Here is a 21,756-nt window from a genome sequence, read left to right as displayed (position 1 = left end):
GATCGACTAACATGGATAAGTAAAGTAACTGCAGGTAAATTATGAAAAAAAAAATTCGATCTTCTGGGTTGAAAGATCGATTTACTGAATCTATCCATTACCGGAGATCTATTAAAATAATCGAATTTTTGGTTCAAAAGATCGATTCTCCGATTAATCAATCTCAGATCTCTATCCCAAGTTCCCGTGGGAATTCCGGGATAAAAACTATCCTATGTCCATTCTAGGATCTCAGACTATATATGTACAGAATTTCATTAAAATCGGTTCAGTGGTTTAGGCGTGAAGAAGAGACAGACAGACAAAGTTACTTTCCGATTGACATCATGCCACGGGGCTAACTGAAAATCAGGGCCAAGACGCAGTCTACCTGCTCATGGCATTCACTGAGTTTATCCCCATTCACGTTTGTTGCAGCACATAGCATGTTATAATAAACTCATTTATTGTGCAATAAATAAGTTCAGTTGTGTATTGTATCTTTTTAATCTTATTTGTTTTTTTAAAGGATCTATTCTAAATTGATTGTCTTATTTATTAACTAGTTTTATAACCGTGCAGTTTGTGTTTTTATTTTGTCTGTTTGTAATTGTACTGTGTGTTGCAATATTCCTGAATAAAGTATTTCTTTCTTTCTTTCTTTCGCATTTATAATATTAGTAAGGATTATATTGATATCATAATTTCGAAATCGATCTCAGTTTAGGTCTAATCGATCTCGGCCTACCTACTGACCATGTATCTCTGCTTAAGGGTAACGTGTCAATAACTGCCCAAATAAAATGTTTACAAATAACATTTAGATATACATGATACATGATACATACAGATATACAATTTAGGGTGTCCGTTATTTCCCAAATTGGATTTTATTCTGCGAACGCCCCTCAAATTTTTAGGTTATGACCTAAAAAAAAATATCTGACCCAAACCAGCCCTTAATATTCACATTAACCCGTGCCTGAATCATAATACATTTCCCATTTAAATAACATGGGATTTTTGCACTTTTTGCAGTTAATTTTTTTCCACCGAAACAAATGTAGCTAAAAATACTTTGACAGCTGTTTTTTGTAGGAAATTTAACGCTCTTCAAAAAAGATCTGAATGCTTTTTGCGATAAAATTTACGGTTTAAAAGTTATTCAACGATAAAGTTGTATTCATAGTTAAATTCATCGTTTTTTTTTCAATTTCCACCATAATTTTTATTTATATCAAGCTAAATGCATATAGATTTAATTTAATATTTAAATTTAATATTTAAATTTATTTATTTAATTTAATATTTTTGCTGAATGAGTTAACACTAATAAAGTTTATCAAACAGACATTTCACCGAGAGGTTATAGACTCAAAGGATATGAAGTTCTCTCACGTTACTCACAGATGGCGTTAGATTATAAAACGAATAAATTTAAAACGTGATTGCTTTTAATTTTTCGTTTAATTGCCTTAAATTCACAAATTTTAAAAAATAAAATTATTTAAACACTTAAATTTATGTAGAATCACGTTTACATAGGGCCTATTAGAGTTACTTTATAATTTTATTGCAAACAAAAAGCGATAGTAAATAAAAAATAGGAACATGATGAATTTAACTATGAATACAACTTTATCGTTGAATAACTTTTAAACCGTAAATTTTATCGCAAAAAGCATTCAGATCTTTTTTGAAGAGCGTTAAATTTCCTATAAAAAACAGCTGTCAAAGTATTTTTAGCTACATTTGTTTCGGTGGAAAAAAATTAACTGCAAAAAGTGCAAAAATCCCATGTTATTTAAATGGGAAATGTATTATGATTCAGGCACGGGTTAATGTGAATATTAAGGGCTGGTTTGGGTCAGATATTTTTTTTTAGGTCATAACCTAAAAATTTGAGGGGCGTTCGCAGAATAAAATCCAATTTGGGAAATAACGGACACCCAATATACATGTACATATGTACCTTGCAACGTTTTAATCTTCATTTAAAAATCCTTTGAAAAAGAGTATTTAACACTTTTCAAAACAAACAGCCTGGTTGTTAAGTAAATGTCTTCATTTATAATCCGCTTAGGTAAGCCCAGTACACAAAAGTAGCCCTTCTTAAAAATACAAAAAAGGGAATCTATGGGCTATACAGCAAGGTAGTCATTCGTAAAAGTACAAAAAAAGGTATCTAGGGGTGTGTAAATAGATGTGTAATAATAATAGGTGTGTAAATAGATGTGACAGAAATACCAAAACTATCAGACAAGTTCAGTTCAAAACTAATATTTTTTGATAACCAAGATAACCAAGTTAAAATGCCTCGGATAAATGTCTCGCTTACCACACCCTCCAAAGCAAAACACAGCAGCTTAACACTACTGTTATTAGGCAGAAATAGGTGTGGCGGTGGTGTATAGAGTCGAACCGCAAAGGGTTCTACCACCTTCAAAATACCAATTTAAGACGTATGTCTTATAGTCTGTATAGATACGAGTAGGATGAAATAATATGAGTTCTCTTTTCTATATAATAACTAAACCTCAAAGATACACGCTAATCCACAACCAATGATTTCCCTTGAGTTTTCAATAATTTATCTAGATCAAAATACTCAGTATTATATGTATATTTCTAATACAAATATTTGTTATTAGGTTAAGATAGCGTTTCATCTTAGTCCTCAAGGGCTAACACGTTTTTGGCCTTATTTTTAATTAGAGTTTGATTTATGAATAAAACATTCTATGTAATCATGGTTTATGAAGCAATAATTATGGATAGAAAGTACTTCGTACTGTTACTGGCTACCGCCAGTAAGCCTCCGTGGGGACTAAGAGGAAACCATGCGAGCCGGTCGGTAAGCCGTGTCTATTAGCGACGGGAATATTCGACTTACAATCCTGATTCGAATCTCCGGCCTTCAAGTTTTTGAAGTTATGGAATACCTAGTACTCACTAATTATTGATTGCACATTTGAATGGGTATTAACCATGCGCCGGCTACAGACTCACGCCGAGAACCCCCGAGAACACCCGAGAATCGCGAATGTAATCACTTTCATGCCTTTTCTTTCTTGCGCTCGCCTGATCTCCGATGGTGTCGATATTTTGCCCGCTTCAAAGGGTTTCTCGGGCGAAAAAAGAGAACGGTAAAGTATAGCTAGAGAGTGTAGATGCCTTCTTTTTTTCTCGCGCATCTCGGCGAGATTTCTCACGTGAGTCCGTATCCGGTTAGATTGTAGGATGTCAAAGATAAACAATGTCATATTAAACACATTTCCAAAATTGATGTGTATGTGTGCGTAATAGTATTGTTACTTTGGCTAGGTTGAGCCTGGCGGGGCAACATAGCTTTCGTATGTGTACATAGTTTTGTCGTGTTCGTGGGCGTATGTAGTTTTAGTTATTTTTAATATTTTAAAAAATAAACATTGGTCACTTTAAAATAAAACCAAATGTATATCTATGTAGCCTTCACTTATTTCATTTATCATTTAACGGAGGAGGCCGCGGATCTTAAAAAGATCTCTGCGGTCATATCCGCCAGAATGTCCAGGGGCGGAAACCGCGCTAGGACTGTGGCCGCCTCATACGATATCGTCCGGTATCCTCGTGCGACTCTGATCGCGATCAAACGCTACGCGGCATTCAATTTGGCCGCGAGGCGCCGGCAGTCCGATAGTCTATTAGACCATACGGGCGCACCGTAGAGCGCGACAGAGCACACGACGCCTGCGTAGAGGCGGCGGTCTTCCTCCCTTGGTCCCCCAAGATTTGGCAGCAGTTTGTGCAAAGCACCCGCTACCCTGTGAATCTGGGGGACCAGATGGTCGAAGTGCTCGTCGAAACGCCAGCGACGATCCAGCACCAGCCCAAGGTTCGGCGAACCTCCTAGCATAAGTAATGAGTATGTAGCCGGCTTTAGCATAGCGAATATATTCTAGGTCTATGGTACGAACAAACTTCAATTATTAGTCCGGTCAAGTTAGACATTGAAATAGCAAAAAATCCGGGAAAGCTGAATTTTCGTAGAGACCTTGGGTTTACCATTACAAATAAAGTGCCAAGAGTCCCCATCGATCTGACGTGTGCGTCGGCAATTATTCGGGGTCAAACGTCAAAATTTTAGGTTTTTTGGATTTTTCTCAAAAACGGTAAGTTTTATCGAAAAAGTTTAAACGAATCGAACGACTTCTCATAGGTTTATAAAATAATATGTATACTCGTAATCCATCCAGCTGTTTGGGCAGGAGAGCATGCCGAAGAATGAGATATTTATTTATTTATTATACACACAAAATACAGCAATAAAACATTACAGAAACTCTTTCCATAGAAACAAATGTATGTGTGTATACGCTCATAATATAGCTTCTTTATATTATTATAGTGCATTGAAATTATAATTTTGGGTTGAATAAGACAGAGGACGCAATTTTAGTTTTTGGATGTCAAGGGGGCTTTGGGTTTTACGTCAAAAAGTTATAGAAAGAAAGTTGTAAATAATTTAATTCGAGATGGTAATTTGATATTGTTTTGTGCGACGAAAAGTGTACCCAATAGAGCGTACAAACGAATAGCACCCATTTTTAAAGATAGTAGCCGAGGGGCAAAATTTGTGAACCAACATACTTGGTTTTAGCTTTACACTAACCACCTGCTGACATCCAAAAAATAAAAATATTCTCCGTTCGCTCGCACCGTGGCATGCTCAGGACCAAAAATTAACAGATTTCAATAGACAATGCCTTATCTTTTCCCTTTTTGCAAACTATATTTATAATTTAAAGAGAATATATTTCTTATAAGTTCTTCAATATTACGTATCTATTGTCACTTGACAGTGTACTGTGTTGATAGTGTACTTCAGTTGTTTAGCAAGCTGTGGTCTACAGACACTAACCCCTTGCCCAAGGCTCAGCTTACTCAAATACAAATCGTACCTGTTTCGTACAAATACAGAAATTCACGAGAATAACTGTATTTGTACGACTGCCAAGTGATAATATATAAGTGATAATATAAGCGATAATCTTAAGCTACACCTTTGTATGACAGGCTTACACTTCTGTCTGATGCTTCCGCGCTATCTACATTTATATATCGAAGTAACACGCGTTTCTTACGCCTCTGTGCAGACGTCAATTTGACACTAATGCGCATTTTGAAGGTCATAGAACCCTTTGTGGTTCGACTCCAGAGGCCATGCCATAGTGTCAGTGGTGAAGTACTGTTTAGCTCTTCAGGATAACGACTTCGGGATTTTACGTCTATATCTAAACATTTTGCCACAGATATTTATGTTGGCACTCCTAAGGCCTAAGGTAGAAGCTGATTTCCAGCTGACATTCACACCCTTCACCGAAACCCTAGTTTCACGCTACAAGTAGATGTGGTCAAAACCTACCTTACCACCACCGTACCTTCCCAAAACCATGATCGTTGTACCATCTTTTTATATAACACAAGCTATAAAACTAAGAACTAAATATGTATGCCTACCCACTTATCCTACTCTATCCGCAATACGTACAGATATTATTTAAACATTTTTGTGTGTGACAGAACATGGAGCCTGGCGGTGGTAAGATGGAGACGACTTGTCGCGTCTGCGGCGACAAAGCCTCAGGCAAGCACTACGGGGTGGCCTCGTGTGATGGTTGCCGAGGTTTCTTCAAGCGCAGCATCCGACGGTCAGTATACTCGTATACAGCATTCGTACTATTTTCATCTATTATTATAATATAGAAGTAACAGACGATCGTTCCGTCCATCTGGTGGTAAGTGGCTAATGCCGGCTATGGACATACGTAATTAACCTCAGATAAGATTAGATTCCTACCTGAGATCAGCCAAGGATGCGCCGGTATCCCTGAGGACTAAGCTGAAAAACCTAGGAAATGTAATTCTCCCTTACAACACCCTTTAAACCAAAACACAGCTGCGTTTTACACTGCTGTTATTAGGCAGAAATAAGTGTGGTGGTGGTGGTGTGGTGGTGAGATGAATCACACAGGGCTCTACCACCTTCGTCTATTATGTCATACAAAAAAATTTAAGTTTATAATAAAACTTGAACACGCTAATTATAAACGTGCAAAACATAAAATCTTAATAGATATTATAGGAATGTCTTTCTAACAGCTTTCATCTGCAAAATTAATTTCATTTCATTCCACTTTAGATTTTTAATTTTATTCCATTTACTTTTCATTCATACAATATATTATACTTATTCTATAATCGAATATAAAATAACTAGTGTTTTTATTAAATTCAACCCACAAATAAGACTTAACAATAGGTGTCGTTTAAGCTGTATAAAGCGGGAAAATTGTTTTCGTAACCATTGTTCTATGAGGACAGGTGCGTTAACGAATTTTTGAAACTTTTGTTTATTCGAGACTTATTTCGGTTCATGTTTAAATATTGTTCGATTGTGTAGTTCGAGTCCGGCAGCACCACCGCCACACCTGTGTATTTCTGCCTCATAACAGTTAAGCGCTGCTATATTCTGGTTTGAAGGGTGTGGTAAGGGAGACCAGCAACAGCAACATTGACTAATTCCTCGTCAAGATTTAAAAGTGAAAACCCTTTGTGGTTAGATTTCAGCGGCACCACTGCCACCCCTTTTTTTTGTTGACAAGGGGGAAACCTTCAAAAGGTACCCGGTGCCGTGCACTAAAACCGCCCCGGTAGCCGTCCTCAGCGTTACTAAGAGGACTCCGGGATCTCATACGGAACGCAACCGGAGTTCTCTGAACGCGTTGCCCCTTCGGGCTCCGCCCAGATGAGCTTCAGGGCTCACCAGACCGTCTGGTGTTAACGACGCTATGCGTCCACACATACCACCGTCCTTCCAGGGGTCGCTTTCTGGGCGGTTTGATCTCCCACTCTCGCCGCCCGCAACCCTGGAGCCCCCATTTAGTCGTCTCTTGCGACAGGCAGGAGATACTGTAGCCCTATTCTGGTCCCGGAACTACAGGGACAACCACTGCCACACCTAATTCTGTCGTTAGTCCTCAGGAGTAGCAACGCACCTGTGACCGACAGATGGGATCCTAATCTTGTCTGGGATTGTACTTACTTCTAAATTACAATAAATATAGTTAAAAAAGAACTAAAAAACAGGCTTTTGAGGCAGGCATGATAAAATCAACTAAAAAGTAGAAAGTTATTTTCAATCTAGGAATCAATTAAAACACAGTTAATAGTATAATTGTGAAATAAAAGGGTATTTTTTAAACTTTATGGTTTCTTTGCAGTAACCTGGACTACCTGTGTAAGGACAAGGGGCACTGCATTGTGGACGTCACTAGACGCAACCAGTGCCAGGCGTGCCGCTTCTCTAAGTGTCTCAGCGTCAATATGAGGAAGGATGGTAAGTTACATAAAGTACAGCTTCGTTGTCATCCCATTATTGACTCACTGCTGGATTCAAGCTCCCAGCATTCCCGGAAGCCCCCTTTTAGTCGCTTTTTATGACAAGCAGGAGATACCGTAGCCCTATTCTGGAAGTTCAGGGACAAGGTATAAAAGTACTTACTGGAACCCCACAAAGTCTATTATCCCAATGAAATGGTTCCTCTATCACGTTAATGCTTCGCATTGCTGCTCAATTGCATTATGATACTGATATTCAAAGAAAATACTCGTAATAACATATTTAGACTTATTATCGGACTGCAATTTAATTACATAAACTTTGCCAAAACGTAGTAATTTATTGTTTGGATAGAAAGAGTTAATGAACACTAACAATTCTATGTTTAACCAATGTGGTCGGTGATTCAATCCGTTTAATTTGTCTACACATTATTTGCGGTTTTATCTCTAAATGTGAAATTATGCGAATCAATAGGGAACACGGCCGCGCACTTGTCTCAATAAAGTATTTATACAGGCTGACTCCTTCGCAGCATGTCTTTTCCATTAGGAGACGTTTCAAGTATTTGCGGTACACAAGTGTGAGTGGTGAAAAAATCGGAGCGAGGGCGGCGTCAGCCCTCCGATCAGCGAGCACGTTGCGGTTCTCACGCGGACAATCGCGCCGTCGCCTCCAACTGTTGACGTTTGCTCTCAAACTACGCTCCGTCTTCCAATATTGTTTTTATAAAACCGTAACCGCACTGTACCTATTGATATCCAATCTGAAATTGGGTTTAATTTGCGCGGCATTGTATAAGGACATTTCTTCCACTCTTACTTTTATGCACGTAACGTCTTTATTAGTAGTATATCGATGCACGCAACGCAATGTTTACCTCATTGTGATGGCATATTAAAATTTGACGTAATATAAGTATCCTATCTTCAATACATTTTTCGTAATAATTTTTTGCTAATACGTATAAGTAAATCATTTTATCACTTTATATTTTCATTGTTTTCCAAAGAAGCACACATTATACGTATATCTTTCGCCAACCATTTTCTTATTAAGTCAAAATGAAAATTTAAAAGTAAGTAGGTATAGCAAACAGAAACACACATTTTAATATCCCACTAGCGGTCAACTTCAATGCATAAGCACTTATACACCGTTCGCGTTTCACGGAGCGGTGAGATATCAATATTTGTTTACCTCCAGATCCCGTCACATACAGCGAGAATATCACACCGTTCACGTTGGTGCAAATACTGCGGAAATGTTTGTCAAACAAATATCGCTTCTTGATCCAACATTCTTAAGAGCTGGAGGTGTTGATGTAACGAGAGAGTTTAGTTGAGTGGTTGCTCTGTGGCTAAATGGTTGCGTGTATGTGACATGACTGTTAGTTTTTGCATCATAGAATATTTAACTTAAGGTGCGGGCACGACGTACATTATGGCGTTTCACTCACTGCCTTGCATCCAGCTCTGGGGTTAGTAAGCACGCAGCCACGCATGTGGTTCCGGAGATACGGACCTGCATCAACATGCAGGTCTGATTATGGTGTGATGCAGGTCTGGTCTGAGATCTGCATCGAATATAGAATCATCGAATATTAGAGTCGAATACTGTGGTGGTGGAATGGTGGTGGTACAGTTAAACATCCGAGATACATTTTAATAAAATGTTATTAACGCAGACTTAATACAGGAAGCTGCAACTATTTTATCAATTTGGTTTTTGCATTATAATTTTAATTAAACGAACATAAAGAAAATAGATCGATAAATGTACTGAATTACAAAAAAGAATATCGTGATAATTTTATTGACTACAGACGTAGGTATGTCCTGCATCCATTGATTATTAAATTGTAAAGTAAAATTGTAACGACCGTTACCGAAGTAAATATAATTCCCTCATTGCATTTCATCAGAAGAAAAGCCTGTGGTACGGTAAGTAAAATATTAAATTCCAATATAATTTCAGCAACGTAAATAATAATAGTAGTGATGCGCCAAATAGTCATTGTTCGTAGTACTAATTTTGAATGTAATTATTTACTCTATGTAAATAAAATGAAAATGAGGTAAATGTAAGTGCAGTAAAGTAAGGCAACTTATTTTGGTCTAAGATCCGAAGCTAAATCGAACTGGACCGAGCTGATAATAGAATGAAACTCATTTTATAATGAAATTAGTACATTGGGTAATACATTAAAAATGGGTTTGCTAAAAAAATCCTGGACAGGATAATTTTAATTATTTTTTGAAAAATTAAAATTTAATTGAAAAATAAATTTTGCAACATCAAGATAATAAGAAAATTCTATTCTGAGTGAATGTTAAAAACATACAGAATGTGCAGGCTTTGGGTTGCCTATTATTTACGTGAAAGAACTACTGGGTTGTCAGGTATAAACAGGTATTTCGCTGGCAACTACTTTCACTCATGATGATAATAGATAAAATTTTATATCAGTAGAAGCGCTGTTTTATTGTGAACACGTTGATATAGGGTTGTCTGCAAAATGAAAATTATTTTTTCAAAAAATAATTAAAATTATCCTGTCCAGGATTTTTTTAGCAAACCCATTTTTAATGTATTACCCAATGTACTAATTTCGTTATAAAATGAGTTTCATTCTATTATCAGCTCGGTCCAGTTCGACTTAGCTTCGGATCTTCTACTATTTCATTGTTGTATTAGACCATCATCACCTACATACACAAATAATTCCAAGTACCAATTGCCAAGTACGAGTCGAACTCGCCCATGAAGGCATCCATACCACCAAATATTCATTATATGTTATTTATTTAATTAATTTATATAATCTGATTTATAAAATAACCTTTATAAAATAAATAAATTTATAAATTTTATAAATATATAACGGAGTAACAGTTTAAAAAGGCGTGACGTCAGCACCGCTGACGTCATAATTATTGTTATGATGTTGATGAATGACTCGATGAAACCTTCGAAAGCAAACCACACCAGAATTGTTGAGCTTCGTTTATTCTTCGGGCAGCATAACGACGTCCTAAGGAGGTCCGCACTGTTCCACAGCTCGAGCAGTAATGTCCCGATGTCGCCAGTACAGCCCTTTTTATAGGACCGGCGCACGTGCACTTGTTTTTCTATTGAAGATGCAGGTAGTTTTACCTCAGGTGTTTAATCATTTCATTTTATAATAGGAGAACTGCCGTATTTGCTCCGACACGGCCATTCTGATAGGCGGCGCGTGCTCTGCGCCTGCCTGCGTTGTGAAGTTCAAACTCTGTAAGAAAATAATTTCTTTGAGGCAGGTATCTGTAAGCAACACATGTTGCCATTACAGGTTACAGATGGTGTTATAAAAGCGGCACATTAAGACATTTCCCATGCACCTGTCTTGTAAATAAATATGGGTCGTTTTTATGAGTTCTATCCACAGAACTGTCATAATGTTTACGTTATTTTGAAAGTTTCTCGGCGATCTGTGGTGAATACGTGTCTACCACGGCTCCACAAGGGGTCCCAATGGTATCTCATGGTTCCTTTGTGGATACATCATGGACCCATGGTTAGCACAGGGGTAACGCGTGAATAGCTCAGAGGTATCACTCTCCAGATTATGGTGTGTACGTGTCTGGTCACGGTTATACCCGGCTATCCATCAGTGTCTCAAGGTTCTCTTGTGGATACATCAAGGACCCGCGGTATAGCTCAGGGGTAACACATGACCAGCTCAGAGGTACCACTCTCAAGACGGTGTGACGCGGCATTGAAAACCCATTTTTAGCACAAGCGTAGCACATGACTAATTCAGAGATAACACTTTCGTAGATATTCAGAGAAAGCAAATAAATTGTTTTCGACTCACACTTTGTTCAGATGATGAATGCTTCTTGTCGTGGACCACTGACTACGTCTTTCCTCGACCATTCACTTGTAGTAAGTATTCTTTAATCCGTTGAGTGCTCCTTGTCCTGGACCACTTGGATTACGTGCTTTCTTCACCATTTACTTGTAGTAGGTATCTGTAAACACATTTCAATAAATCGTTAGAACACTCAATAATAATGAAGAAGCTAAAACTTTTTTTTTTTTTTTTCTTTTTTTTTTTTTTTTTCAAAGCTGTTATTACTGGTGAATCTCTCCGACTCGGCCATCATGACAAGTCATACGTCCTCGTGTGCTGTTCCTGTAAATCAGATAAACAAATTGAATGTTAAAATTTCCACTCGGCTAATCCTGATTAACTCTTATTAATCATTAAGGTTATTCGCCACCGAACACTACGGTATCATATCTCCACATCACAAACACCTTTAATGAGCAGTTAGAAATAACGAGGGTACCCGCATTCATTCTTTCATTCATTCAACTTCATTCAAACACTAAATTTATTCTTATCAAACAGTGATCACATTTTAGTGATTAAATTCTTAAACCGTGAAGTACCTCAAGTATGTTAATCTTTTAAGCGCACAAAGTCACTTACCGAAACTGCACTTACTATCTCACCACCTTGGTTTTACCACTGCCAAAAAGTGTCCTGCCTTATGACCACCCGTATCATTGGCCACTCAATCTGTTCGCGGTCAACACATGTCCGATGTCGTTGCAATACCACCAATAAGCAGCTATACTAGTTTCCTATCCTGTGAACACTCAAATATTAGGTGAACATTATAAAATTATAAATTGAAATAAATTGAAACAATAGACCACACAAGTATCAAACGTGTCGCCCGTATGCAATAATGAAGCTGATCATGGGCCACTTTTCTGGGACGCCCTCTACCGATGTGCCAGGTAGTAGATGTGAAGTGCCTATTGTAATAGCACCTCGCAATGTGGTGCTATCTGGTGATGATCCTGGTATGACAGGTGGAAGGATGCCGCAGCTGACGAGGATGTAGGCGAGATTGGAGCTTGTTCCGATACCAATTCTGATAACGAAGTAACAGAGTAAAAAGGCGTGACGTCAGCACCGCTGACGTCATAATTATTGTTATGATGTTGATGAATGACTCGATGAAACCTTCGAAAGCAAACCACACCAGAATTGTTGAGCTTCGTTTATTCTTCGGGCAGCATAACGACGTCCTAAGGAGGTCCGCACTGTTCCACAGCTCGAGCAGTAATGTCCCGATGTCGCCAGTACAGCCCTTTTTATAGGACCGGCGCACGTGCACTTGTTTTTCTATTGAAGATGCAGGTAGTTTTACCTCAGGTGTTTAATCATTTCATTTTATAATAGGAGAACTGCCGTATTTGCTCCGACATATAAAATAATAATAAATAATAAATATTAAAATATGTTTTATTATTCTTTTTTTTTTTTAATTTTCTTATATTTTTTTTTATTAAGTAACAATAATATATAATCTATCTATCTATTTACAAACTATATACAATATATACAAAAAATATAATTTAAACAAAAAAAGAAATATTAAAACTTAAGGAAATATAAAAAAAATCTAATATATAAAATTCTCGTGTCACAGTTTTCGGTGCCATACTCCTCCGAAACGGCTTGACCGATTTTGATGAAATTTTTTGTGCTTATCCGGTATCTATGAGAATCGGCCAACATCTATTTTTCATCCCCCTAAGTGATAAGGGTTGTTCACCCTTAACATTTTTTTATTTATATGGCAACACGACGTTTGTCGGGTCAGCTGACCCGACAAACGTCATAATATAAAACAATGAGTCCAAATCACTACCTCCGGGTAGAGTCCCAAGAATGCTGGCTGCGTTGCCGCGTTGTATGGCCAAACTTATTCTTTGGCCAAAGTACGCACCAGCTCTTGGGTCTCCAGAAACGTCAACCAGACGCGACGACATTTCTTTGAAGAACCGTCGTGCTGCTGCCCCCACGGACCCAGAGTCTCCACCGCAAACGGCACAAATATGTAGCCCTCCCCCAAGGCTGCATATTTGCGCCGCTTCACAGATTCAGCCGCCTCTGCCGCACCACCTGCATGCGTCGAGGTCACTGAAATATGGGATGGAGCCAGCGTATCCACGCAAGTCGCATCCCATACAAGTGACATCCCCTGTTTCCAGGGAACGAGAGTCATACCGTCGGGCCATCATCACGTGCAATACCATTCGGCTCAAGGCAAGCCGGCACGTTGATGGTAACAAGGGCCCTTCGGATGATATCATTGACACACGCATGACGCGACAGGCGACCAGCACTGCGGCGGTAAGACAGTCCGCAGTGGCCAAACAGGCTAACATTTTCACCACAGAGACAGCGATGTGGCTCATTTGTTTTCATACCTAAACGCAGGCAGATACAAATTGAAAATGAAATATTATCAAAAAATATAATGTTCTTATTTGTATTTATTATAATAGCAGTTATAGTAATAATCGGATTATATACATTTCAACTGTTTTACTAGTACAGTTTAACAGTTAGATAGAAAAATGTCGAAAAATACCGATTTGTTGTATGACGACCCCTTTTAATGTTCAACTTCATTTTATTTTTAGTTTTTGTTGTTATAGCAGCTGTCAAGTTTCGCTGTCTGTCCCTCTGTGACAGGGACAGATAGCGAACCTCTATGGCCGACCTCAGGTAGGAATATCTAATCCTATCTGGGGTTGATTACAGATGTCCATGGGCGGCAGTAGCCACTTACCATCAGGTGGCATGCTCGTCTGCTACTCCTATATTATAAGCAAAAGACTTTTGGACACGTGCAAATTAAAATTTTCAGTTTTTTTTATACATAGGTACTTAAAGTTATAAGTGTACTTTATTAACACATAACTTTCATTTCAATACTTTTTACAATAGGTCCTACTTAGAGTTCCATAGTCCACAGTAAAATAACTTTTGATTTGACAAATTTGTTTTGTTTTAGCGGCTACCGTTACATACACTCTATAAAAATTCAAATTTCGATCTATTACGGTTCAAAACGGACATACCCCCTGACAGACGGACATGAAGCGAAGACTTAGTAATAGGGTTCCATTTTTACACTTTAGGTACGGAACCCTAAAAAGGGTGGTCTCGTTCAAAACGGAAGGTATGGTTATGTTAGTAATACCCCATTGACACCTGATCCGCCAAAAATGTTCTACCGTATCTATTACACCTAGGGTTGCCAAAATTTTCTAATGACTTCTGCGGGAAACTCAAAACCAAAAGCAACTATAAATGTTACCTATTTATAGTTGTATGTAAAAAAACGGAATAATTAAGCTGCATATTTTCAAAACGTGTTACAAATTTTATTCCTACGTGTTCACCGACTTTTATAAAAAATAAATTAGCACATCTTCCACTTCTTATGTTTTTAGTCTTTAAAAAAAGTAAAACAAAAAGCATATTTAAAAAATAAATATATTAAAAATATAATATTTGTACGAAAATCTAAATGATTGATGGTATAAAACTGTTTAACGGATCTTACAAAAAAGTATGATTTGCAACCCTTTAAAGCGTCAACCCTAATGTGAATCCTGTTTGCTAACCACTAGTAATTTAAGTCGCAAAATTTGCTTCTATAGTATTATTTTTAGTGTTACCCGAACTCTTTACAAATGATATGGAGCATTTTGAAAATGTTTACCTACTCATTTTCATACTCTAAAATTACAGCTGAGTTCTTTAATATTCATTCATTTTTAGGGTTCTGTACCCACTTGACGTATAAAAACGGCGTTCCGTTTTTACCCTAATTTAAAGACTAGTTCATAAAAAATCAAGTAACGACTTTAATAGTGTGTGTGTGGCGGCTTGCGGAAACAATGGTTTGTTGTGAGCTTTATTCAAGCTACCCCAGGTATAGTCCGCGTAAAACTGCTAGTCTGCTAGTGGGCTCGACGGTATGCGACCACACATATCGCCGTCCTTCCCGGGGACGCTAGCCGGGCAGTTCGAGCTCCCACTCTTGCCGAAACCCGACAATAAATGAAAATAGTCGCCTCTTACGACAGGCAGGGGATACCATAGCCCTATTCTGGTCCCGGTACTACAGGGACGGCCCATACGCACAAAAAAAAAAAAGTTCGTCGTACTGTACATCACCTAAAACAGGTACTTAAAAAAGTGTACCAAACACAACGGTTTTTTTTGACGAGGAAGGAAACCTTACCTAAACTATTTTATTTTTTTACAGCAGTGCAGCATGAACGGGCTCCGCGTCCGCCGCCTCTACCCCAACAGCCTCTTTCGAATATCGATTACAGCCTTCCCAGACCGCCTAATTACTTTCACAATTCCCCTGCAATCGCCCTGTCGGCCCTTACATTCCCGGGATATAATCTGCTTCCAAGCGACCGGCCTGCCACCGGCTTACCTATCTTAAGCAGCTCGTACATGGATGCACCATTTCAAAACTATCCCAGGATTCCCGAAACGGTGCCCACAGATTTGAGGCAACTGAACCCGATCTTTAATGCTCAGTCAATCAATTCGCTGAGCCAATTCAAATTGCCTCTGTTCCCGCCTCCCCTGCCTTACCCTGTGCCGCAGCGAGCCTTCCTTCCACCCAACATCTTCTGCCCAGCAGTCATTGTGAGTGACACAGGGGCTCGAATGGAACCACAGAATGCTAGTAAGCACCAGGATTATACAGAGTTAATTGTTTAAGTGGCGAATTCCAAAACTACATAGATTATACGAAAATACAGAAAGAACTTACCAGACCGATTTTGATAACAAATAAAACTGCATCTTTCGTTTTTTTAATATTTTTCTCTAGCTTGAAAAAATAAAACAATCTAGGTATGTAATATCAAAATCAAAGTTTGTCCTTTTTCATTACTTCTCAAAAATGTATCCTTATAAGTTACACTATCAGATTATGAAATAATATAGACAGTGTATTTGGGCGACACTTCTGTGTTTTTTAATGAAATAAAACGATGCAGTTATAATATTTTATAAAGATCTGTTTCGTAACTGCTTTCAGTATTTTTCAGTTAAAGTTTCAGATTTCGCCATTTAGACCCACTTAAAATGTATGTAATTTAATCTGTTAAAAGTAGTTTGTCATAATTTCGTTTACCATACTTCTACATCTTGTATTTCTTCGCTTTGATGTTTCATTGTGGATATATGTAATTAGTTAGCTACTGTCTTCGATCACTAATAAGAACTATATACTCGTATAATAGATACACAATCAGCGACAAAAGAATGGCGCGACGAAAAGAGCACCCAAATAGACATTTGGGTGCGCTTTTAGGTTAGGTCAGAATGTATAAACCATATAAATTGTAAAGTCTGTTACTAAACGTAAAATTCTTACTATTGCATGCCCACTTGATTTGTTCGGGTAACATGGTGACTCTGTTCTAACTTGAATGGAGACGCTATTGTTTTTTTTTTTTTTTTAATTTAATTATTATTTTTTTCTTTTTTTTGTTATATAAAAATATTAGGCAATGAGTAAATAGTAAATGAGTGAAATTAAATTATTAAGTAAATTATTATTTAATATATTTTATGATGTCTTTTCATCCAACTGCCGCGGCAATAGTCATAGAATTATTATAATAAAGTCTATTGACGAACAATACACTAAAATAAGATTGCTTAACATAGCCAAAAAAGATACGGAAAAAAAATAAAAATCCATCGAAAAGACTGTTTTCCAATAAACTCACTTTATTCAAGAGAATTAATGGCACCCTGTTGATTCCGTATTTTTATTTTTACTTGACTGCCAAGGGTTATGTTTTTTGTATGTATCTTTATAAGAAGACTTTAGCTGCATTTAATTCCCTCGGATACGGCTGGGTGAATTTCGACAGTTAAGGTGTCATTATATTCGTCTCAAATATCCAAATGTCCTTAGATAGGTGTTGGAAAAAATCTAAATTTAAGAAAAATATACAACGGATTTTAGCAACGGCTGAAGTAGAATTTTCAAAAATAGTGAAATAGGCGTTTCCTTATTTTTATCAAGAAAGCCAAATAAAAGTTTCATAATAAGTATCTGCTTCAAATACAAATGTTTAAACAATATTATCCTATTTTATCCTCGTAGTGCTCATTCACGCTATATAAAGAACCTGTGTAAAATTCCAGCACGCTAAAGTTCAGCGGTTTCCCTTACGTTGGTGTCTGGCGCAGCAACTTACGCATTTAGTCAGACAGGCACCTCGATGTGTTATATATATATATATATATATACATCATATAATATGTGTGTAATCTCCTTTTAATTTCCTTTATTTTGATACCCCACTCCATAGGTTTGGTTAACTTTTTTTTAAATATTACTATTTCGCGCCAAAAATCCGCTATTTTGATTTTTGATGTGAAACATCTATAGCCGCACGTAAAACCGATTTCTGGCGTGGCGGCGCATGCCGTGGCGACGCTATACGATGGTATATATATACAGTCTATATGCAATAGTGTGTACGGTGTGGCGACGCGTCGCCATGCGCAATCGAATTCAATAAATAGTCATCCTGGAAAAAATCGTAATATTCTATTTTATCATTATGACATATTTAGTTCCTATCACAATATGTTCTTTTGTGCATATTACTTTTACAAAATAATGTCGATGTTTCACATCTGCCAGGCGTCCCGTGACGGCTCACATTTTTTTTTTCTAACACCTATCTAAGGACACTCAGGTCATTGAGACGAATATAATGACACCTTACTTGTTGACATTCATCCAGCCGTTAGTTACATCCGTTCAAATAAATAAAGACAAACATACAAGATACGCGCGAAAAACATAACCCTTCCTTGGCAGTCGGGTAAAAATAATTGAAATAAATGTTGGTTTACTACATATTTCTTTAGTCGGCGACAATAAATTTCGTTGGGTAATGGCGTAAACAGCTTGTTGATTTTATAATTAAATTACTTGTATTTGGTTATATTTTAATTTTTAAGTTATAATTTATAATAACCGTATAAAGTAATGACAGTTCGTCTCCACTAATTCCTTGTCCAAGTGACAAACCTGTAAAAGTGATAGCTTATGACAGCTAGCTTATGTCGTAAAAATTTATTGCTTTTGGTAAGCAGATTTTGAAAAACACCGTTAAATAATAGTGATAAGGTTGATTTTGCATTAATTTTAGATTCTGTCGCTTAGAATTTTATAAACAAGTTTGACGCCACTTTTTAAGTTCATTTTTGTATGGGATTGTGTATCTAGATCTTATTAGTGATCGAAGGCTACTGTACTTAATTTATTTTCACAATTACTATCCGTTTTAATTTATCTATTCTGTATCGCACGTCAATATCGTCAACTTGATAATTTATTTCATTGTTTATTTTTCCGTAGGCATTGTTAAAGTTGAATAGATTTGTAATGTCGTTCAAATAAATATAAAGAAGCAAAAGATATAAGACTCTTTTTATGAACATATTGGTCTTGATTAAAAAAATAGTTTGGCGTCTAGGTATCCAGGTATAATTGCAGTTTCATATTTTTTAAGGCAGAGTACTAAATCCTACGATGTACGAATGAAATAAATCTGTGGAAATGCTTTATCCAATCTAGAAAATACATTTCGAAATCGGATAATAAAATGACTTTTGTGGTCCGAGATTTTAATAGACATTCATTGGATAGAACAAACGAGTCAATTTACTAAATGTTTCATTCTTTGAAGTGCATATAGAATATACCCTAATTGGATCTCCCGCGAATTTACACTGCGACTAACAAACGCTTTCAGAGAAGCCAGTCTCCCAGATAACTGATAAAATAAAAGAGGATGAAGTATCGAGCTCCGAGGAATCAAGCAAAGTCGACTCCACTGAAGATTTAAATATCAGTGGTCTGTATATAAAGTAACTTTATAGCGGTCGTTTACAATATCAAATGTTTGGTAGATACTAGCACGCGTGTAGAAAATTAGTGTTTAATGCTCTGTGATTGTCTTTATTGTTCCCTTTATATTCTGTGCAATTGTACTTATACCTATTTTAATTTTGCGGAAGTATATGAGAATGCAGCATTTTGCGAATTACATTTCTAACATTTCATGTCTGTAACAGCATTGCAAAATAATGAATGTTAATTTTAGCAGTTAATAATCATCTAATTTAATTGCAGGTACAAAAAATGAGCAAGCAGGTTTAAATAGTAACTATAATTTGCAAACGTCCAGTGGTCTGAATGATTCAGAGATACACGTCCCGAATGTAAGCTTGGAGAGATTCGCAAAATATGCTGAACGACAAAATGATAACAGAGCCAATTTTTTTGATGATAGTGCATTAGCATCAGCCAACGTGATAAAATATATGATTAACCCAGCGATAAATGAAAATATATACAATCAAGCAGCTAAGATTCTGATAGCCACTATTAGGTGGCTGCACAGTTTAACAGTTTATAACCAACTATCGATGTTCGATAGAATTCTCCTCTTGCAAAGCAGCTGGCGGGAAATTTTTGTCCTTACAGCCGCTCAGCTCTCAATATCTTTGGAAGAAGGTAAAATATACCTACATTTCCTGTAATTTATATTTATTAATGATTTGCAATTTTCATCGGTCAATATTTTGGCAATTCTCTTTTGTGAATAGATTAATAATATAATAATACAGCCTTGTAAAGACATACTCGTTGAAAACGAGTCAGTAGTCAATGACACTCATAAAATCTGATTCTAATGATAAACTTACCAATTCTAAGCATTGCATACCGACAAAATGCATGAGATAAATGTAGCTTGGCCATCTAAAAATGTTTCCTATCTTTGAAGCGAATACATGCCTAAGCTTTGTAATAAATACAGGGCAGATATCAAAGGATAGAGATTGTAGCTGCTCATGGCATACCTATTACATTTTTAGTCTAATTACGTTCAAACATGAACTACTTTAATGGGCGACTAATTTTTATTAATAGTTTTGTGTTATTGGATAACATATATTTTTTTATTACAGAATGTGCATCTGCAGAAGATTCGAATAATTCACATCTTATTCAACTCAAAAAAGTAACAGCTATGATTAAAAGAATTGCAAAACACAACCTGGACACTGGGGAGTATGACTTGTTAAAGTCTATTTTACTATTTCGTGCTGGTAAGACATAGCGATATTAGTAAATTAGATGCATATTGTAATGTTTTTTTATATAAGAATAGTAGACGAGCATGCAGTCCACCTGATGCTAAGTGGCTACTGCTGCGCACGGACATCTGCAATACACCCCAGGTAAAATTGGATTCCTATATGAGGTTGGCGACACATGCGCTCTACCCCTCAGGACTAAGCTAGAACGCCTCAAAAAAGTATATCTGCCTTGCCACACCTTTCAAACCAGAACACAACAGCGTTTAAGGATGCTGATCAGCAGAAATAGGTGCGGCGATGGTGCCGCCGAAGTCGAACCACAGAGGGTTCTACAGTTCTACCACCTTAAATGTGGAAACTCTTTGATTTTTGTCTGTATAACAACATTGTTTTTCATGACTTCATGAATGTTCAGTTAGATAATATCAAGATGTCGGGAATTGAATCAATTATATTGTTGCAGAAAATTTGGAGCTGCCGGTGGCTGATAAAATTGAAACTTACCAATTTCACACTCTTATAGATTTGCACAACCATTGCTCCATCAGGGATGCGTACCGTCTTGGTACTCTGCTTATGTTGTTGCCGAGTATAAGTACCTCGGTAAACATGGGTGTCCTAGAACACCTGCTCTTCTCTACAGCTTCCGAAGACAATATAAGAACAATACTTGCACGCATCCTCATGTATACGACTACGTAAACTAGTTGTAAAAGTACCTAAATCAATATCTGTGGACATCACGTATTGTATTTACTCAGGTATATAATACACGAATATAATATTTTCTCAGTATTTATCACAGACATACGTGATACTTATTTCTGTGTGTTCATTTGTGTTCTAGCCGCATAGGTATAATAACTTCAGAGGCAAAGTGCGCTGCACTTGAAATTAACTTGTTATTCAGGAATAACAAACCACATTGACTAACCGCATTACCTACCCATGAAGATAAATCTAAATTGCAAAATATTTTGCATCCTCACATCATATCCGTAATTGCCAAGTAAGGACTCCTTCATACTCGCAGTTCCAATTCATCATTCATTATTTCAATAAATTGAGAATAACATCTTTTGAGATTAAAGTTCTGTAGTTTAACATTTATCTTTTTACCTAAATATTAAATCCTTTCGATTCTATTCGCTCAAAATATGTAGGCGACTGTTGCAGTACTAGGTAGATACTTAGGTAAGTTTAAATTAATCTTAGATCGACTTACTTTTTAATTGTTATACCTTAAAATTACTTTAACTCAAAAAATACACGATTTGTTTAAAGGTTATTTGTTTAAAAGTATTTGAATTCCACACAATACATTTCTTATCTATTATTAACTTCAAAATACGCATTAAATATTGATAAAAATTATAAT

General features: G+C 36.8%; 1 protein-coding gene and 1 long non-coding RNA gene across 2 annotated transcripts; one reads left to right on the top strand and one right to left on the bottom strand.

The window, feature by feature from the left end:
• The first annotated feature begins 5,549 nt into the window (after window positions 1–5,549).
• Window positions 5,550–21,756, top strand: LOC140743279 (nuclear receptor subfamily 2 group E member 1). The gene is made up of 7 exons (XM_073074440.1): window positions 5,550–5,669; window positions 7,242–7,357; window positions 15,487–15,924; window positions 19,028–19,129; window positions 19,408–19,791; window positions 20,247–20,387; window positions 20,842–21,756. Exons 1-7 carry the CDS (start codon window positions 5,566–5,568, stop codon window positions 21,078–21,080), a joined length of 1,524 nt encoding a protein of 507 aa, XP_072930541.1. The 5' UTR covers window positions 5,550–5,565; the 3' UTR covers window positions 21,081–21,756.
• LOC140743280 (uncharacterized) lies at window positions 10,824–12,497 on the bottom strand. Its single transcript, XR_012102428.1, has 3 exons — window positions 12,070–12,497; window positions 11,861–11,997; window positions 10,824–11,373 (listed from the first exon to the last, which is right to left on the bottom strand). It is a non-coding gene; the product is annotated as an uncharacterized LOC140743280 (long non-coding RNA).

The sequence above is a fragment of the Epargyreus clarus genome, unplaced genomic scaffold (assembly GCF_041222505.1).
Source record: "Epargyreus clarus isolate Ecla_fem2 unplaced genomic scaffold, WU_Ecla_fem_2.2 ptg000007l, whole genome shotgun sequence".
Lineage (NCBI taxonomy): Eukaryota > Metazoa > Arthropoda > Insecta > Lepidoptera > Hesperiidae > Epargyreus > Epargyreus clarus.
The sequence above is the reverse complement of the archived record's forward strand: the minus strand, read 5'-3'. Positions and strand labels throughout refer to the sequence as shown.